Consider the following 19,196-nt stretch of genomic DNA (forward strand, 5'->3'; position numbering starts at 1 on the left):
ACACCATTGAGCCCTCCCACCCACCTCCACAGCCGCAGTCCTCTGCCACTCCACAATGAGTTCTCTGTAAACCGTTAGCTTTTTACACTTCTTACACATCCTGTTTTTCACACTCCAACTGCACATTTGAAAATTTCTTTGTTCATTCCTGCTTTTCATAACACATTTTTTTTTCCCCCCCACAATGCAAAGTGTTCTGTGGGTTTGAAGTGGAGTGGACTTTTGTGGAACAGTAAATGGAGAGTAAAACAGAACTGTTGGAAACAGTGAGGAAGAGAGGCGGCGCTCAGGTCACGATCAGGCTGCATTTGAAAGGGAATGGCCTCTGCTTTTTTCAAAGCAGTGCATAGTAGCTGTGAGCGAAGCGTCAAAATGACGTACGTTTGAGCAAAGATCACAAATCCTTTCAGCGACGTACAGTGCAGCCCTGACCCGCAGCAGCCAAAACCAGTTTGGGTGCTTTATTGCCGGCTTTTTATCAGCGTGTGCTTTTAAGGCCAACAGCAGAGGCTCGGCTATTTGTCGAGAGACGAGCAAATCCCAGCTCACCGTGTTTCAGTTCATTCGGTCTCGGAAGAAGGTCAACTCGGGACATAAGGAGGCAACATGTTGCACCTTCTCTGGCCCCTTCTCTTCTTCTTTACCTCTGAGTTGTTTTCTTGACTTTCTGAATATGACTTTTCTTGCCTTGATTTCCCTCCAAGTCTCCACCATGTTTCTAAAGATTCTTGTTTGCTTGTGACTGAGGCATAAACTGAAGTTAATTTAGTCGTGGTAATTCTGCACAATTATTTACAAACCCTTCCTTTTGTTCTGACCAAACACTCATGACCTCAATCAATTTTAGTTCACATGTCCGACAGATGAGGAGTCTAGGGCCGGATAATATCTGCACATGAGAATTTCATCTCTGCGTCACTCTTTGTCAAATTTAGCATCAGTGATTACTATCAAAGGAACTCTTGTTCCAGTAAACTTAGGCTGGAATGTAAAATAATCTGTGGTCTGATTCATCAGAAAGAGTTAAACAACAGAGTTCAGCGTTTTTCAAGAACAATATGAAACCTGATCTGAACACATCTTCAACCTAAATCTCACAAGCACTCTTATCATCCATGGCCTCCATTTGGAGCATAGCTGGTTTGTGACGAATCAGCAAGCACATGTTGACCTAAATTAAGTATTGCTGTCAAGGAAGAGATTGATAATGAATGTGGATAAAATAATGGTCGTTGGATGTCATTATAATCATTACTTCACAGTGAAACAAATACCAAAAAACAGAACCCGTGTAAAAGTTAAAGAACGAAAGGAAATCTGGCAAGGTAATCTAAGAACTTTATGTGCATTATTGTTTTATGAAATAGATTTTTACTTACATCAATACCTATGAGTTTTGTAGTTTGTTTATGAACTCATCAACGATCTTGAAGCTGAATAAAGTGCAAACACGTTGCATTCCAGGACTTCAAAACCAACTGTCCAACCAACCACTTGAGTGTCTGCTTGTAAATACACCTGACTGGAAGTGAAGACAGTCAGTTCCCCACATTTCCCTCTACTGTCTGGTGGCTTGATGTGATTTAGGTTATAAATCACCTCTTTTCGGCTGGTGGGAGGCGAGATAAGCCAATCTATTGTTTCCAGAGATGTTTATTTTCCCCCAGACTCATAGTGACTCAAGTACTTTTTGTTTTTTTAAACTTTGTTTTGTATTTTCATGTAGTGTCCTGACTGACAGCTGCTCTGGGTCAAATTGGGTCCAGTGTTTGAAGATGCTCAACTAAGGTTGATCACCAATGTGCAGCACTGGAATCCTGGATATTTAGGCTTAATTTCTACATAGCAGGAGGAGGAGGAGACAAATCTTTCATCTTCAATACCACTTTATCCTGTACAGGGCTGGAGGGCGCCGGAGCCAGTCCCAGTCAACGATGGGGGAAGACAGCCTGGACAGGTCCATCATAGGACAGAGACAGACAACCACACACACTCACATTCACACCTAGGGGCAATTCATGGTCATCGATTAACCTCACATGCATGTTTGTCGACTGTGGGAAGAAACCGAAGGGAACCATGCACACACAGGGGAAAGTATTTGAATGAATGAGAGCACTGAGACATCACTGCGCCACTGTGTGGCCCGATACACTGATAAGAACACAAATTTAAAGGAAGTTACACTTTCTGATGCTGATCCCAGCAGAGAAGTCCCAACACCAAGTTTATTTACAGTCTCTTTACTTGTTTGTGGTACTTGTACAAATGCGATAAACAACACACTATTAAGTAAGGATTAGAGTTGTGGGTTGCAATTCTCTTAAACTGAGCTCATAACTCGTGTTTATTGGCTTTAGCTTTATATTTTACATACAAATGAGAAGACAGCACCAATGTATAATTTAATGCTTGGCAACACTTTGCTAAGCTGTTTCATTGAAGGTTTCATAAAAGCACACACATGAATATTGTTTATTATCACAACAGGGGGAAAAAAATTGGTTTGAAAGTCACTCACGGTTGGCAGAGCTTGACCAGGTCTTGATCTGTGGTTCCTGGATGGAGGCCACGAATATACAGGTTGGTTTTACTCAGTTGTTCCCCTCCCCCTCCGCTGCTGTTGCTACTACTGTTGGTGTTGGGACTGGGGGGCGCCATCAGGTGGCCGGAGGACACATAGGCCTGCTGTGTGCAGAGAAAAACATAAAAATGACTCAAACTGGCATGAACACCAAACAGAAATAGCAAAAATTGCAAAAACACTCAATATTCTTGAAGATGGGCAAACACTGAACAAGTGCAGTTGTGTTTTCATTCAGAGTGTGAAAAACTCAAAGGGGTGTTTAGAACTGTGGAGAGATGGAAAGTAATCCTTGGTGAAGCAGATGATTATGTGGGAGCTGTGAAAAATGATATCATACGGCCCTCATGTCAACACTCACCAATACTGCTTGCTGAGGGGAATGTGGGGCCTCCTGGCTGCCTTCTCTACATTGGAAAAAGGGCCTCTCATGCTTCACAATAGTGGGTGACTTCTTTTACTTCAGACACCACAAAAAAAAATCTGCGGTTCGAAAGATTTAAAGATCACAGACCAACATCTAGTCAGCCCCGTAATGCAAAATTTAATAATGAACTGGATACTAACAATGTGGGCCTTGTTGTTAGACTTTGTTCCTCAGTTTATTACTGCTGAAACTGACTCATTCATACCAACTTAAACATGTAGAAAGATCACCTTTCACACCACAATCTGCCATTTCTCTGTTGGTGTCAAAGGTTAGCAGCTAAAAAACATCTCAAATCCCAGGATGCAAAAAAGCGTTCTTCTTAATCCACATTAGATGCTGAGTCTATTTATAAAAACAAAACCAGGGGAATTTAAAGAAAACAACAGAGCTGTGACTTTAATACTTTACGATAGTGTGGGCTGCTGTTAACCCTATTAATAGTATTAGGATGTCTTGTAATAAACTAAAGTGATGACAAGTCCACCAAAAGTTACCATGTGACGTGAGACTCAGCATGGGGGTGGTGAAAGTTCTGGGAGGTGGGAGTGAGTCAATATGTCAACAGCTTAAACAGCTTTTGAACCTTTTGATGTTGTAATATCGACCTCAACCGTCACTACTCTTCTCCTCGGGTCTCACGTTACGTAGTTGCTTCAGACTGTGAGGATGAAATTCCAGCAAATACTAGTTGTAAACTACAGCGGTCATCTCGATGACTCACCATCAGGAGCATGAAGGCACTTTGTGCAAAGAGTGCATCGTTTACTCTCACCTCAGTCTGGGACCGTGCTTCTTAGATGAGAATATCAAGCAATGGATTGTGTAACCATACAAATACATTTATTAAAAAAAATAAAAAATTTGCTTTGCTTGACAAGGACTGCAAAAAAAGCAAAAAGACAGCTCTTTCCAGGAATAGATCCCATGGCTGCTTTCCAAACAAGACTGAGGCAATAAATAGCAGCATGTCAGGACAGATTGGGCGCATCAGGACGGGCAAATGTTGCATCTGTTAGCTGTGAGAAAATAACTTCAATGGCTTTAAATTAACGTCGTCATTTATTCAATTCAGTCGTATTTTGAAGAGATCGGAACAAACATTCTTTGAGAGTGAGAGCAGTCGAGTGCTGCCGTGAGGCTGGAGGGTCTCATTGAAGAGGCCGACGGGACAGAAGCGACAGGAGGACAATAGGTTCACTTCATCAGAGACGAATGGGTCACTGGTCAGCCTGGTGGTGTTTAGGAAAAGCCCAGCAGGAAGACACACAGTCGTACAAGGACCACCAACTAAATCAACCAATCTTGCTAATTAGAGCGCTTCCATGAGGCATGGAGCCCCCCTACAGCGCCCCTTCTGACCTCCAGTTTGGCTTCAGCTTCAACAAAGACAAGACTCATTCCTTTGAGGATGATCCTCTACTTCACGGCTTCAGACAGCTTGTATGTGTGTGTATTTTATGGTAGATGGATGAGATCAAAAAAAGAAATGAGGTGTGTTTGTTTTTATAAGTTTCAACCCATCGCCATATGAGCGTGTGGTACAACGCAAATAGTGGGATATACACACATTCGCAAAACTACTGAACACTGATATAAACATCAACAGGTGCATTTTGTCATGATGTCAATGTATATTGAAATGCAAAAAAACAAACAAACTTAAGAACAATCTGTTAGAGCTACTGCTATTTTGTTTGTCTTCGTTCCACCGTCCAACTGTTCTAATGTCAATAAATACAAAGAGTATAATGTTGCGTAGAAAAAACAAACTTCCTGCTTGTTTGCCAAATATTAATTGTTTTTTCATCAATGTCACTTGTGCCGGTGTTGAGTAACCTGTGAGATGCTGTATCCCAAAAGTAAGGCTACAAAAGTGTCATAAAACTCGCAAATAATAAAATCACACCCTGAACACAAACGTCCCCGTCCAAAGAGACAAGAATCTAAGACGTATGTCTTTATTTTGTCCAGTCGTCAAGATTTTGCAACACAATTGCATAGCGAGTAATTCATCAGTAAAACTTTTTAGGAGGCAGGTGATTTTTGAGTGACTGAAGAGGACAGCCGAGACGTTTAATCTCATTCATACAATCTGAACAGGAGAGTCAAGCTGGAGTCAGTCTGAGGAGCATATCAGTGCAACAACACCCCTATAGTGAAAATCTTCAAAAACCTTGACAAGCTCTTATGTAAATGTGTTTTGTTCATCGTGAAAGAAACCTTTACCATTTGTCGTTTGATGAAACTTGGAAGCAAATGAGTGGTCTGGATTATTTACAGATTAAAAGGCAGTGGGAGTTGATCAGTCAGTGACTGCAGAAGTCTGACAGACTCACTCATCCAGAAGTACCCTCATCACAGCACCTGTACAAGTTTCAACTTTACATTCAGAGCTATTTATGGCTCACTTCATCAACTGTCAATGACCCTCAAACAAATATGTGAACTGCTTACTAAAATTACAAACCTCAATCTAATAAAATTAGATGTACCAGGAGAAAAAAAAGTATAAAATGTGAACCATCACTCGATGCCCTGCAGGTTGTTGATTATCTTTCATGCTATTTTTACATTTTTAGTTTGATGCGACATTTCTCCTTGTCAGCTGGACTGGAAATATCTCTGGAATATTTTTGGCACCAAACTAAAGATAAAAATCAAGAACAGATGACACTTCTATAAATAAAATAATTTCTATCATCTTCTCATAACGTTACATCACACACAGACTCTCAGGCTGCCAGGAAGTTTCCTGTCGGGACTTAAAGGTGTGTGTTGCCCACATTTCATACGTGTCACCGATAAACTCTGGGAAGTGATGATTCATGCATTATTAGAAACTGGAGTTAATACTGCTGTGGTTAAAGCATGGAACAAGCTGAGCCGAATATCTGATGGATGGCGTCAGAAACACCCTCCACCTACACCTTTACATTGGCGGACAGATTGTTTCACAAACAAATGCGTCTGCTTCCAGTTTCCAACCACGTCTACCTGCACAACTCCAATACCAAACAGGGAGGAATAGAAACAAAACGTGATGATTTGAAATCTCGTAATTCCACGTATGATTCCCAAGAGCATAAACAACATGTCAGATCTAGAAACCAAGCATTTCACCTTTTCAAGGGAAACAGTAGCTGATTTCAGTTTGTTGTTCAACAGAACATCTGAAAAAAAGAGGGATTGAAACGACAGGCTGGAAGAGTAGTTAGCGCAAATAAAGAAAAACGACAGGAGGAGTCTTTCATAACTAATTGACAGGTGTAAGAGAAGCATTTCAGAGAAGCACAGCTTTTCATAAAAATGTGGAATAATACCACAGAACTGTTCCTCAGGGCTACATTATGATAATATTGAAGATCTCACTATTTACAATGTCTATTATTATCAAAATAATCAGAAAACCAGGAGCAGTCTGTATGTGTGTTTTATAAGTAAAAGCTTGCAGCAACCCTGCATTAAAAACAAGCAGGACTTTCTAGAGGACATCTCACTGCATGGCTCATGGACACTTACAGAAACCATGGTGTGAACACAATCCAGTAATGCTGCCATGTTTTCTTAGCTAAAGCTCATTTAAAATGGTTTGGAGCAAAATGGAAACATAACAAAAAAAAGTCAATGAATTCTGAGAGCTGCCATCAAATTCTAAATGAGTTATTATTTTCCATGACATTGTAAAATGACTAAGAGTCAACAACCGATATTGTATGAAAGATTTATTGGGAATGAAATATGGGTATGTTAAATTTACTTGTATCATTTATTAGAGCATCCACACTTCTAGTTATATATTACTCTTTCCTGGTAGGACTTTTCCTACTGGCCCTAGTTTGACCTGCAGAATTCCAGGGATTTCCTGACTACGGGGTAGGGGGGTGGGGGGGGGGGGGGGGGGGGGGGTAGTTCTGTCCGCCTCTGCATCTCTCTCATACCTGCTCCTAAATAAAGCACCTGTCCCTCCCTCAGGAAGGAAAAAGCCTGTCTGCCCAGCTGACCGACTGACATGCTAATGCACAGATTTATAGTCGGGCTGAATGAGGACACAGCGTCCGGCTTGTATAGAATTACACCGCTGAGCTGCTGCTTTGCATCCACTTTGTGACCAACAAGGAAAATGAGTCACGGTAATTCAATTCCTGAAATCTTGAATTATGAGACTTTACTGTGCACACTGAAGAAAATATTGAGTAACCACCTCATGGGATTAGCAAAATAGAATCACATGGGTAAAACTGTAACTACTAAATGGTATGTTATACCAAAACTAAGACGAGCAGTAATAGAGGAAACTAACATGCTAATAATAGTAAAAGCATGTTGGAAGGCATTTGTATATGTGTAAAGGAGTATTTTGGTGTTGGCTGAATGGTAAGTCGGGCCTGTATGAGTGGAGCAGTGAGCAGTATGGCGGCAGGCAGGAAATCCTCTGTGTCTGCTCATGATCTTATCACACAGCCATTTCAATGTGCGGCTCTGCATTCCAACCAGGTGACAGGGACACCAGACTCACGTCCAGACTCGCTCCAGAATCCTCCATCCTGTCTGTCTCCAGCCCTCCTCTTTGTTTTCTTGTTTCTTCGAAGTCACAGATCAATCTGCACGTTGCACAGTATGCCTCTTTTTGTTGCTCATCACACCCTGACACACGCACACGCGCACATGCGCACTGCAAAATGCCCATGCATGCACGGCTTTCAAGTCAGTTCAGGTAGCAAGTCCCGGACAGCTTGAAAACCGATATGTACAAACACTGGCCCGGAGCTCAGCGAGAGACCTAACATCACTGCAGTGCTTGGCATCGGGTTTCTGACAGCTGTGCTTTCTCCAAGGACTCGATTTCCCTCTCTACCTGTTCACCTTGGCCGGTTCATGCAGTTGGCCCTCAAACCGGGGACAAATTCAAAATATCACTACAAAGTACACATGGACAAATAAACACAAACCCCGCCAAAGGACTGGAGGGACAAAGGTGGTTGCACAGAAGGGTTCAATTCACCCGGCTCAGAGACACTGCGACAGAAAAACTGTTTTTTTCTACACAAACGTAAAAGTAGCACAGCAGACGGCGTATGGAATTGATTTTCCATCGTGGCGCTCTTACGCACGGGCGTTTATAGGCATTTTAGATATGGCATTGAAGTGCAATATGAATGTCATCAATTATCTCCGGCATGGAGAATGATAATATATTTAATGCAGGTTTGAGAACAACACAATTGAACAAGTGACGAAAACAATATTGATTTTGGTGTTTAGAGTGCTTTCAAAACAATATTCTGCTGTCTAATTTATTAATTAGGACCACTTTCACCCAGAGACGAAAACTCTGTCCACACTAAACCACCCAATATGCTGTATTATTTATACCTCGCCCTGATTGGCACTGTAACACCACCACTGAATTCCAGAAATACACTAAAAACAGAGAAGAGACCATGAAGCTCAAAATAATCAATTTCCTCTTGTTGCACACGATGATGGAGGAGGAGCAGAAGATTTTACTGTTAAAGCCATAACAAGCTCAGTAGCTTCTGGAGCATGAACACAACCCTGTAATCTGCCATAGTTGTGTTGTTGGTTGGCAGGGTTGGCACATGCGGGTGAAGCGAGAGGCGGGGCTATGACATAAGCATTTTGCCGTTTTTGGTCAGAGATGAAGACAGAGATGCTGAACATGCATTTTCAGATTGATCCACTCGGGGAGTCCGTTTCAAAAATAAGCATTTTCATTCTTTTCCTGTCTGAATTGTAAGCAGACACTAGTAAACCTATCTGCATGTGGCCGGGGCCTTAGACACATGCTGATTTGGACATTTTGCACCAACTTGTCATGTGTTGTTGGACTAACAACTTCTCCAGATGCACAGTTATTTCAGCAGTGATAAGAGAGTGAAACCCAAAACTTATGGGAAACATCTTCCAGGCAAAATCCGTCAAGAGGTGAATATTTCAGGCTGAACGCGTGACTTATCAAAATGAGCCGTGTCATCCAGAACAAGACCAATCGATGATAAACAATTCTAAATAGTCAATGTCCCTTTACAGTTGTGTTTTCACTGTGAGTTACAGTTAGTTTATCAACCTGGTCTCTTGTTGATTTCAGAGTGATGAAATCTGAGTGGTTATTTATATACTTTTGCCAAGTTGCGAAATCAGTATCGAGGGGGAAAAAAATGAAAGTAGACCTGAATTCATGTGACTCTCTTTCCAATGTCAGATCACTTTGTACAGAGTTGAAAATTTCCATTTTTTTTCCATGGAACCGCAGGTAAGGAAGACGACACTAGCACTCAAGGTGGACAGTGACGTGGCTTAGAAATGCAGATTCAGGGGCAGTAATACCTCCAGTGTGGGGGAATAATAGGATTTGTGTCTCCAGTGACATTTTGTGTTTGACTCAGATAATCTGGAAATAGTCAACCTGAAGCCAGTTTGGAAATCACAGAGCAATGAAAATGAAAATGGAAATGAAACACATCATTCTGACTTGAGACACTCAAAGACACACATCTGGATTTGGACACAGAGGGCGCTTGGATCCAAGTAAATAGGTTTCAATTGTTCAATTCTATACAGAGAATGAGTCATCACAATTGTATCTTGCAATTTCATTGCTGATACTTTAAAACTGCATTATCTCTACACACCTCAATCACAACAACTCATGTTTGTTTAACCTATATTTGACAAGTAATTTGGGTTTTTGTCTTGACAGTTCTTCCAAATTAACAATAAGTTATTGGCAAACATACACATTTATAGATATTTAAAGATTTGTAATATTTTGAGTTTCATTCGGTGCCTGATTGAAGGATTACGGCAGACCAGCAACACATGAGCAGCTACATGTCAAATTGTAGAAAATACGCAAAAATACATTTATTGGAATGAATATTGTTGTCGTTATGAGATTTATTGTCAGAAATTGTGGGCTTTAAAAGGTAGTAATAGGTATCGTGACTTCGCTAATTCCTTCTAATATGTACTTTAATCTTTGTCTTTCTGAGCTGTTTGGGGCTGGGCAGGTTGTGTATTGTAGGTTTATGACAGATTGTTTGCTTAAAACAGCTGCCTGCTGGAAATAGGATTAATAAGAGGAGCGAGACTCAACCACCAAGTACACGTGTGGCGGGTACCATCCTGCCAAACTCTTCCTCTCTCCAAGAAATATACTTTAAACACAACAGATTATTATTCAAATATATTTTAACTGATGCTGTGATGTGATCTAAAAATACATGTATTGATGATGATGATGATGATGATCAAAACCTCATTCATTCCATTAACATCCTCCAACCTTTGCATTTACAGAGAAAGTTATGATGATGAAAGTCATGTCTAATATTTAAGATTTTATTTCAACCACTATGTGTTGGTGTACTGCTCCTTTAGTTGTAAGACAACAACATGTCTTAGTTCCAGAGGCATGCTTTCTGGTTTATGGTTCGCAAAAAAAAAAAAGAACTTGTGGTTTTTCCAGTTTTGCGCATTTACAACAAATAGTAATTTACATTACGACTGACAGTTTAACACGGCATAAAAACGTTTTACAATCATAACTTTGATTGTCTGCTTCCTTCTTATCGGCTGGTTTCAGTTCCTGTCAGCAGGAGGGAAAAATGTGCTTGCACAGACTTGAATCATGTTTTGAAGTATACTGTAGGTACTGTAGTAATGAATCACAGTGAACATTCAGTTTCTTGCCAAAATGACGCAGCTGTAGCAGGGCCAAACAAAGTCACATTTAGACATAGAGTTTGCAAAATTGAGGCTAATATTAAAGGTTTTCTACAACAGAGTTTGTTTCCTCTGAATATAAATAATCCATACTGTATGTATCAACAGAGCTGTATTCTTATTGACTTTTCTCTACAGTTCTGAAATTCAAAAAGAACTTGCTCTCAATCTCTGATCCCAGCACCAAAGTCAATTCAATGAAATATGGTTTTAATTGAAAATGCAGTGTGAAGCATTCTATGTGGGAGGCAGAAATTAATTATCTACACCAAATAAACACTCTGGTGTTTAAAGCGTTTTTCTGCAAAACACAAATTCTCAATGTTGTACCTGATTTGGTTTCACTAAGTAGTTGTTTTAATTATGCTATCATTATTTGAAAGGCGAAAGGCGACTGCATACTCCCAAAACCCATAAGAACAAGAAGAAAAGTTCGGTTGTGACGTCAGCCAGCTGCCGAAAACAAAAAGCTTTCATACTCCGAGAAGAAGCTGTGGAACTTGTAGGCCACGCCCCCTCACAGCAGATACAGCTTATTTATCGCTTCCAATGTTTTATAAAATACATTTCGCTGTTTCATTAAAAAAATAGAGAGTTTGTGTCTGAGCCGCCATGTTGGTCCGGCTTTAACTGCAGGACCTGACTTCTTTTAGTGAGGCGTTCAGGTGCATCACGTAAATCTGCCCTCCGACGTGTTAATGAGCTTGGGGAGCTCATACAATAGTGATGCTACATGATAAACAGGATTACAATATGACCGATACGGTCACCAGCGAGCTGGAATGTGCAGGCGCAGCATATGGTAGTACCAAAGTTTCGACAGTGTGGCACCAACATACTTCTGGATGGATGGATGGATGGATGGATGGATGGATGGATGGATGGATGGATGGATGGATGGATGGATGGATGGATGGATGGATGGATGGATGGATGGATTGATGGATTGATGTATTTTAGTTAAACCTACTGTGTGCTTTGGGGTGACGCCAGCACACAGATGACCCTGATCATGCTGGGCTGTAGGTTAACACTCAAACACATGTCAAACTTTTGCTAAATTCAACATTGGTAATTTCAAAAATGTCCAAGGAAACATGGTATGCATTAGGAGACTCCATTTACAATTATTTCAGCTATTAAATGCTGCTGAAGCTTGAGGCACTTTTTTCCATGCAGCACTGTGGAAGATATAAGTGAGATAAGAGTTTAGCTGGTTGAAGAATGGAAAACTGGCCGGAGTGTGGTCAGCAAGCACAAGCAGCAGCTGTTGGTCAAATTTTCTGACAACCCTACATGCTACCTTGTCTTCAAGGTAATAAAATAGAAAAAAAAATCTGAAAAAATTTATTACAATTTTTGTCCTCATAATTATGAGATAATGAGCTCATTAATTCATTTTGAGTTGACTCATTAGGTCAATTATTTATCTATTTATTTTTTTTAATTATAGCTGTAATTCAGAAAAACAGCCGAGTTTATATTTTTTCAGACAACCACTATCTCATTAATTTAGAAAAACAGAGTAGAATTATTTTTGGGGGGGGGTCATTTATTTTTTCTCATAATTATGATATAAATATCTAATTAGATTTGGGAGGGAAAAGAGTTGATTTTTATTGTTTCATGTGAATTCAATATGCTTTCATAAACCTAAGTGTGTAGTGGTGAGCACTATCACGTCACAGCTCTAAGAAACAGTTTTAAATCTATGTAAAGTTTGCATATTCTCCTCTCGCCACAAGGTAAAGCGAGGTTGATTGGTCGGCTCGGTTAAGGTTAACTGTCATCAGACAAAGCACAAGATGAATAAGTGGGTGGAACGTCGTGAACATTTTCTCAATGTTTAACAAATCCAATGTAATCCTGAATGGTTTTATGATCCTTTATTGAATGCAACATTTTTTCGGACCTTTACTTTTCTCCCCACACATGACAATTTTTTAACGAACAAGTGACAAAATAACAGTCAGTTAAGAATAGGACAACCATGGAGGGCTTTACGTTGACTGAAAGCCATACTTCAAATTCTAAAAAAGTACAACTTTTACTGTGTACAGCAGACAAACTCTGACGGGTGTCAAAATACGCTCGAAAGTGAGCATGGGTTCATTTAAGAATTCAGAAATGGTGACATCTGAGAGCTTGAGCCGTTGAAAGCGAAAGGGTGAAATCACAGATTTTAAAAGCACTGGGAGGCTTCATTTTGTATTTCTCCCATGAATGGCCTTTTAAGTGCAACCCTTTACTTCGGCGTGACAAGTTAATGCTCCAGTCAATGTGCGTCTTTATTTCTTTTCATATATAGTTTTGCTTTGACTCTGCAGAGTCTGTGTTGAGGCACCCACAGCTTGAAATCACAGCAGAAAGTTGACATTTCTTCAAAAGGACTCCCGCCAAGGAGAGAACAAAAAACCCAATGACAAGTACAAAACAAGCCATTCGATGAAGCCCCGACTGAGCCCTGCGATACCTTAAGGAGCCACGAGCCGCCTCCTGTTATTTTTCCACCCAGGAAGCTTTACACCGAAGCCGACCAAATTTGATTTGAGAACATTAATTCTGTTTATTTGAGACAGGAAATGAGGTGCTGAGTCTAGGGAGGAGCAGCCAGCTTTAAGCACAACAGAAACCAAATGCCATTTATTCGTCAGTCCGGGTAATCACTTCACACACAAAGAGAGTTTTTTTTTTCCCCCTCGCCCCTTGATGGCTTCATTTTTGCACTCAGACTTTGAGTATATTTGAAGCTCAGGTATGGCAGAATGTGAGCAGGAAAAGACAGAAAGGATCAGAGGGATGTGGAGGTGGGAGGAAGAGATATGAAGAATCACAGCACAGGAACTTGACCTCAGTGTGAACTTAAGCTTCACAAAAGACAAAACTGGCACCGTAAAGGAACTTCTTCTGACGTCTTAAAAGTCTTTTTTTTCCCCCTTCAGCATCTGAATACTTGCATGGTTTTTTTCCATTATCGATCTGAGAACGGGCTTAGCCTCATCAGCCTAATACTGCTGTATTTAAGGCATATATCATCACTTTATATGAGCTAATTAGTAGGTGCAATATCAATTTGAAAAACACCATCATAATAAACAACACTGCTAAAGATGAAGGTGCTGCAGTCCCGCAGGCCAGAACTCCAGACTGATCCTCGAGAAATAAAAGAAACGGAAAGCAGAGTCTGTACAGGCACATCCATAAAGAATTACAATACAATGGTGAATTTCCACCATGATTGATTCAAGCAGTGAAACGTCCACAAATTTCAGAAAAAAAACACAGAAAAGGAAATAATTTTTCAAGCATTTTTGCTCCATTCTAAATCATTCAAACTTATAGAATTGTCTATCCAGCTGTAATGTTACAGTGGTCGCCACAACATGTCAATGCAACTTGTTATTTTTCTGCACAGAATGATTTTCCAGGACCAACCCAGATTCAAACCCAGATCTCAAACAATCAAGCTCAAGACTGATGCCCCAGCAAGGGTTTTATCCTTTCAGCTTACCAGTCAAAAATACTGACTCAAAGTATTAGAATATTTCACGATATTAGACGTTTTTCTGTTTTATTGACCAAAATAATGCAACATTAAACATATTGTTTTTCAAATAGCATGATACTTTACATTTTAATGTTATGGGTGTGAAAATAACTGATAAAACAACAGTATTGTAAATTTCCCCTTATAGGCAAATAATCTTTTAGGCACGGAAAAAGTCCAATAAATACTGATCACTATTCTGCAAACATCTCTCAGCTGCTTCTTTTGATTAAAGTGCCACCAAAGTTTGTTTGTTGTGATATTCAATTGAAAAGACGATAATATCTCCTTATGTCCTCATGATATATGCGCAAAACACTGTAAGAACAAATTAGAAATAGAATATTGTCAGGTTTTATAGATTTCTTTATAAGATTTAGCACAATACTTGATAGAATATTCTTATTCCAGATATTTAGGGACTTTTTTAGTTTTTGATCCTACCCCGCCCTCGGAAAAAAAATTATAAGCCTCTTGGTTTTATTTTTATGTGTCCGTTTATTTATCCACTATGGTATTTTACTGGAATCCATAATAAAATGGAACAAAGATGGGAGGAAATAGATGCTTATTGGGACTACGAACACAGCTTTGTGCCTGTTTAGGTTGCTTCTCGTGTTAAAAGTCTCCTTATAGGTATATTGTTCTAATTATAAATGTGTGTTGTGTGTTTGAGATCTCATGCAGTGTTTGTAATTCATGAGTATTGGATGTACGGCTTTTCTAGAGCCCAGGAAGAATAGTTATTACCATTGTAGAAATCAACACGATTCCTAAAATGACAATAAATAATAAACCAACACATTCTTTACTTTAAACAGTGACTTTGAACCTTGATTGTTTGGGAGGAAACCGTGAGAATGTGGACCAAAACAGTCAAAAATTACATCAAGGTAAATATATCTGTTAAAGATGTGATTTGACTTTGTTGTAAAAAACAAAAAACAAACTGCAAATTGGAGCTAAGTAAGCATAAAGCATCCCGTTCAAAGACAGTGCGGAGCAGGATAATATACCTGGTGCAGGACGAGCAGCCAGCCGGTGCCCAAGTTCACAAAGAGAAACAATATGTCTATACACATTTTCAAAATGCCATTCAGAGTTCAAGAGCTCTCGGTAACACAAGTCAGACAACAGCAGACAGGGAAGGAGGAAACCAGCCACTTCTGTGAATCCATTCAAAGGCCAGTCACAACATTAAAAGTGCCATTAAAAGAGCTTTTAACCAACAGTTGGTCCACACAGGTGGAAAGAGCACGACTGCTGTTACAAGCCTTGAATTGTGATCGATCACAAGTAAAATGGCTGATGTTTGAAAGCATTTATTTATTTGAAAATGCTTTTCAACCATATTTAATGGCATTAACATAGGCATTTGATCGAATAATGAAATTATTGGCTACAAAAAAACGATCAATGCTGTGGATGTATTCAATAGCATATTGTGAGTTAAAGACTTAAAGACTAAAGACTTAATTTGCTATTTTGAAAAAAACAGTCTAATGGAAATTACAAATCTCGAAAAACGTGATTTTAGAAAATGCGCCCAAAGTGTCCATTTCGCCCAAATAGGTGAAGACATCATGGCAAAGGAAACAAACAGGGAATTTGGTTTGAGGAAACCAAACGTCTCAAACGAGCATCTATTACTCAGCTGTTTGGTTTATTTTAACTCCTCTTCATTGAAACAATTGTATCTTTGTCCTGTGGAAAAGCAAAGGCGCTTATTTGTGTCAGAGAAGTGACCGTGTCAGAGAAAGCAGCCAGGAGAGCGCGATTCATAATTCTGGGAATGTAGTCATCATGGTCTGGTGGGATTTTTCGAGGGGTGGGGCATATTCCGCTTTCAGATGGGAAATGAGGAAGAAAAAAAAAAAAAAAGAAAAGAAAAAAACTTTGCGAACTTAGGCGGCAGCAGAGACAATGAAGGGCTGATTTAACCTCGGATACGAGTGTCCGCAGCTCCAAGGAGCGAGAGGAGAGGTTCAGGACCGTGTCCCGCGTCCCCCCCTCCCTTCCCAGTCCTCCCCCCGCTCCCACACATCCAGACGGGAACGCGCTATCCCGGCGCGGCACGGTCACCCACAAAAGTTCTCTCCACCATTGACTTTTTTTTTTTTTTTTCAAATGAGTGAACACAGCCGTATCGACATCCCCACTGTAGTACCCCCACACGTACCAGTACTACTGAATAAAACGTCCAGCGTGACAGGACCGAGAGGTCGCGGCTCCCCCCTCCTCCACCTCCACCTCCACCACCACCCAGCCGGACGGGGCGCGGAGCCCCGGCCGACCCGCTCGCTGCACGTTCACCCCCCGAAGTGTGAAGTTAAATTCAGTCCGTTCAGCTTTTCAAGGACACTGCAGCTCACTGTCACAAGCCCCCCTCTTTTTAATGTCGCGGCAGACGCGGGCGCGTTGCCCTGCAGGGCGAACAAGGCGAGAATAGGGGGGGGACCCCGAAAGCCTTTACCTTTTTGCTGTTTCTGCTGGTATAGCCGTTGTATGGGTTGATTCCTGCCCTTGGCGGTACGGAGAGCAGCATTTTCCTCGGCGCTATGTCCGGAGCGGCGAGCACAGCCCAGGCTGCCAGCTGACGTCAGCAGCTGGGGAAGTGAGAGCCTGGAGTCCCGCCGCTTGACTGCGAGTGGTGCTGCTGCTGCTGTACAGGCTGAAACTGAAGCTGCCGCTGTATAAACTGAGGCTGCTGAAACTGAAGCTGCTGTAGAGACTGAGGCTATTGAAACTGAAGCTGCTGTAGAGACTGAAGCTGCTGCTGAAACTGAAGCTGCTGTAGAGACTGAAGCTGCTGAAACTGAAGCTGCTCTAAAAACTGAAGCTACTGTAGAAACTGAAGCTGCTGTAGAGACTGAAGTTGCTGAAACTGAAGCTGCTACTGTAGCTACAGCTGCTGAAACTGCTGTAGAGACTGAAGCTGTTGAAACTGAAGCTGCTGAAACTGAAACTGCTGTAGAGACTGAAGCTGTTGAAACTGAAGCTGCTGCTGTAGCTGAAGTTGCTGAAACTAAAACTGCTGTAGAGACTGAAGCTGTTGAAACTGAAGCTGCTGCTGCTGTAGAGACTGAAGCTGCTGAAACTGAAGCTGCTGTAGAAACAAGCTGCTGTAGAGACTGAAGTTGCTGAAACTGAAGCTGTTCTAGAAACAAGCTGCTGTAGAGACTGAAGCTGCTGAAACTGAAGCTGCTGTAGAAACTGAAGCTACTGAAACTGAAGCTGCCGTAGAGACTGAAGCTGCTGCTGCGAAAGCTGCTGCTGAAGCTGTTGCTGCAATAACTGCTGTAGAAGCTTAAGTTGCTGCTGCTGAAACTGAAGCTGCTGCTGCTGTAAAAACTGAAACTGTCGTAGAAGCTGCTGAAACTGAAGTTGCTGCTGAAGTTGCCATAGAAGCTGCTGCTGCTGAAACTGAAGCTGCTGCCACTTCTGAAGCTGCATACACCTACAATTTGCTCCCAAGAGAATAAATACAAATACAGAGAAACAGACAATTACAGACACTGCCCAATTAGAAACAGTTGATCCACACACGTGTTTGGACTGAGACGAAGCCGGTCTGTCCTGAGAAAACTCTCAAACCTATGGAGAAAACATGCAAACTCAAAACACAAAGAAGCTCCCAAGCCTGGAATCCAGCGTATAATACTTTGAAACTAACCCAGTTAAAGAAAAATACCAGCTTATTTTAATTAAATGAAAGCTGCACATTTTAAAACAGCGGGAACAGGGTCATGTTCACCATTTCTTCTTGTAACAGGATTGTGTAAACATCTGGGGAGTGAGAAAACCAATTACTGGAGATTTGGTACAGAGAAATGTCCTTTTCTTGTCTGAGGTAGAGTTGTAGCTGCTTACAGTTTTTTTTTTATTTCTTTAATGCAGGGTTTTACACTGTGATTTATCAAATGTTTGTAGCCAGAGAAAGGTCTGGCTCGCAGTTCAGGACCTGGACTCTTCTATTGTGAAACCATGCGAAGGATGAAGGACGTCATCCAGCAGTTCGTTACTGAAATATACCAGGAACAGGACATTGTCTGGTTTGGACATTCCTCCATCTTCTATACCAGCTTTATTACCGTTGAGGTCACAGGACACACACACACACACACACACACACACACACACACACACACACACACACACACACACACACACACACACACACACACACACACACACACACACTCATGGATGGCAGCATATCTTGTCTGTAAACCTGAATTTATAATGATTTTTAATGGATTTGATCTTGTCATTGAATCTACTGGGGATTAGACGAATTTAAGTATCAACTTGTTTGTATGTATACTTTTTTTTTTTTTGCCATAACTTACAGTGTATAGTAGTATATTTCAAACAATTCTCAAAACATAACTACAGAAAATGAGTAGTTATGTTTTGGGTAGTGCATGAAGTAGTGCATGAAGTAGTACATGGATCAAAGAAATACCACTGAGCTTTGAGACGTGTACGTCAGGCTAATACCAGTTTCTTTTTTTAAAGGCGTTGAATTGCATGGCCATAACGCTAAAAGTGTTAGATGTAATAACTGATGGCAGCATTTAAGCTTGTAAAGTCTGTAACTCCCCACTTATTAAGTTAGCCGGCGTGGGTGTACCCTCTTTGTTCTTGCCGCCGTCCACGTCCATGCTTGCGCAACCGCCTCTGTTTGTTTCTATTGATTGCAAAGAACTTTAAACTTTGTTTAATATGTGTGGAATACACGCACGTCGTCCAACTTAGAAGATCTTCCAGCTGAGAGATTGAATTTCCTCAATCAATGTATGATGGAGTATATAGTAGTATATATAGGCCATTTTCTTTCTCCTTTGCAGATTTACACAGCATATTTTCTCCTGTTTTACAGCCGCAGC

General features: G+C 40.8%; 1 protein-coding gene across 6 annotated transcripts in view; it reads right to left on the reverse strand.

The window, feature by feature from the left end:
* The window catches only part of LOC308108576 (RNA-binding motif, single-stranded-interacting protein 2-like), a 30,143-nt gene extending 12,535 nt beyond the window's left edge, over positions 1–17,608 (reverse strand). For 2 of the 6 annotated variants that reach the window (XR_013935285.1, XM_080461652.1), the window contains exons 1-2: positions 16,781–16,986; positions 2,522–2,688 (exon numbers count right to left, since the gene is read on the reverse strand). Coding sequence is in view for 4 of the 6 variants with exons in the window: in XM_080461652.1 (XP_080317778.1) it covers positions 2,522–2,688; positions 16,781–16,852 (239 nt within the window). In the remaining 2 variants the exon portion in view is untranslated. Of the gene's footprint in view, positions 1–2,521; positions 2,689–16,486; positions 16,627–16,780 lie in introns of those variants that run through there. The other 4 variants (XR_013935286.1, XM_080461653.1, XM_080461651.1 and 1 more) reach the window with 3 other exon arrangements.
* Positions 17,609–19,196: the final 1,588 nt, after the last annotated feature.

This window comes from Lipophrys pholis (genome assembly GCF_963383615.2).
Source record: "Lipophrys pholis genome assembly, chromosome: 4".
Classification (NCBI taxonomy): domain Eukaryota; kingdom Metazoa; phylum Chordata; class Actinopteri; order Blenniiformes; family Blenniidae; genus Lipophrys; species Lipophrys pholis.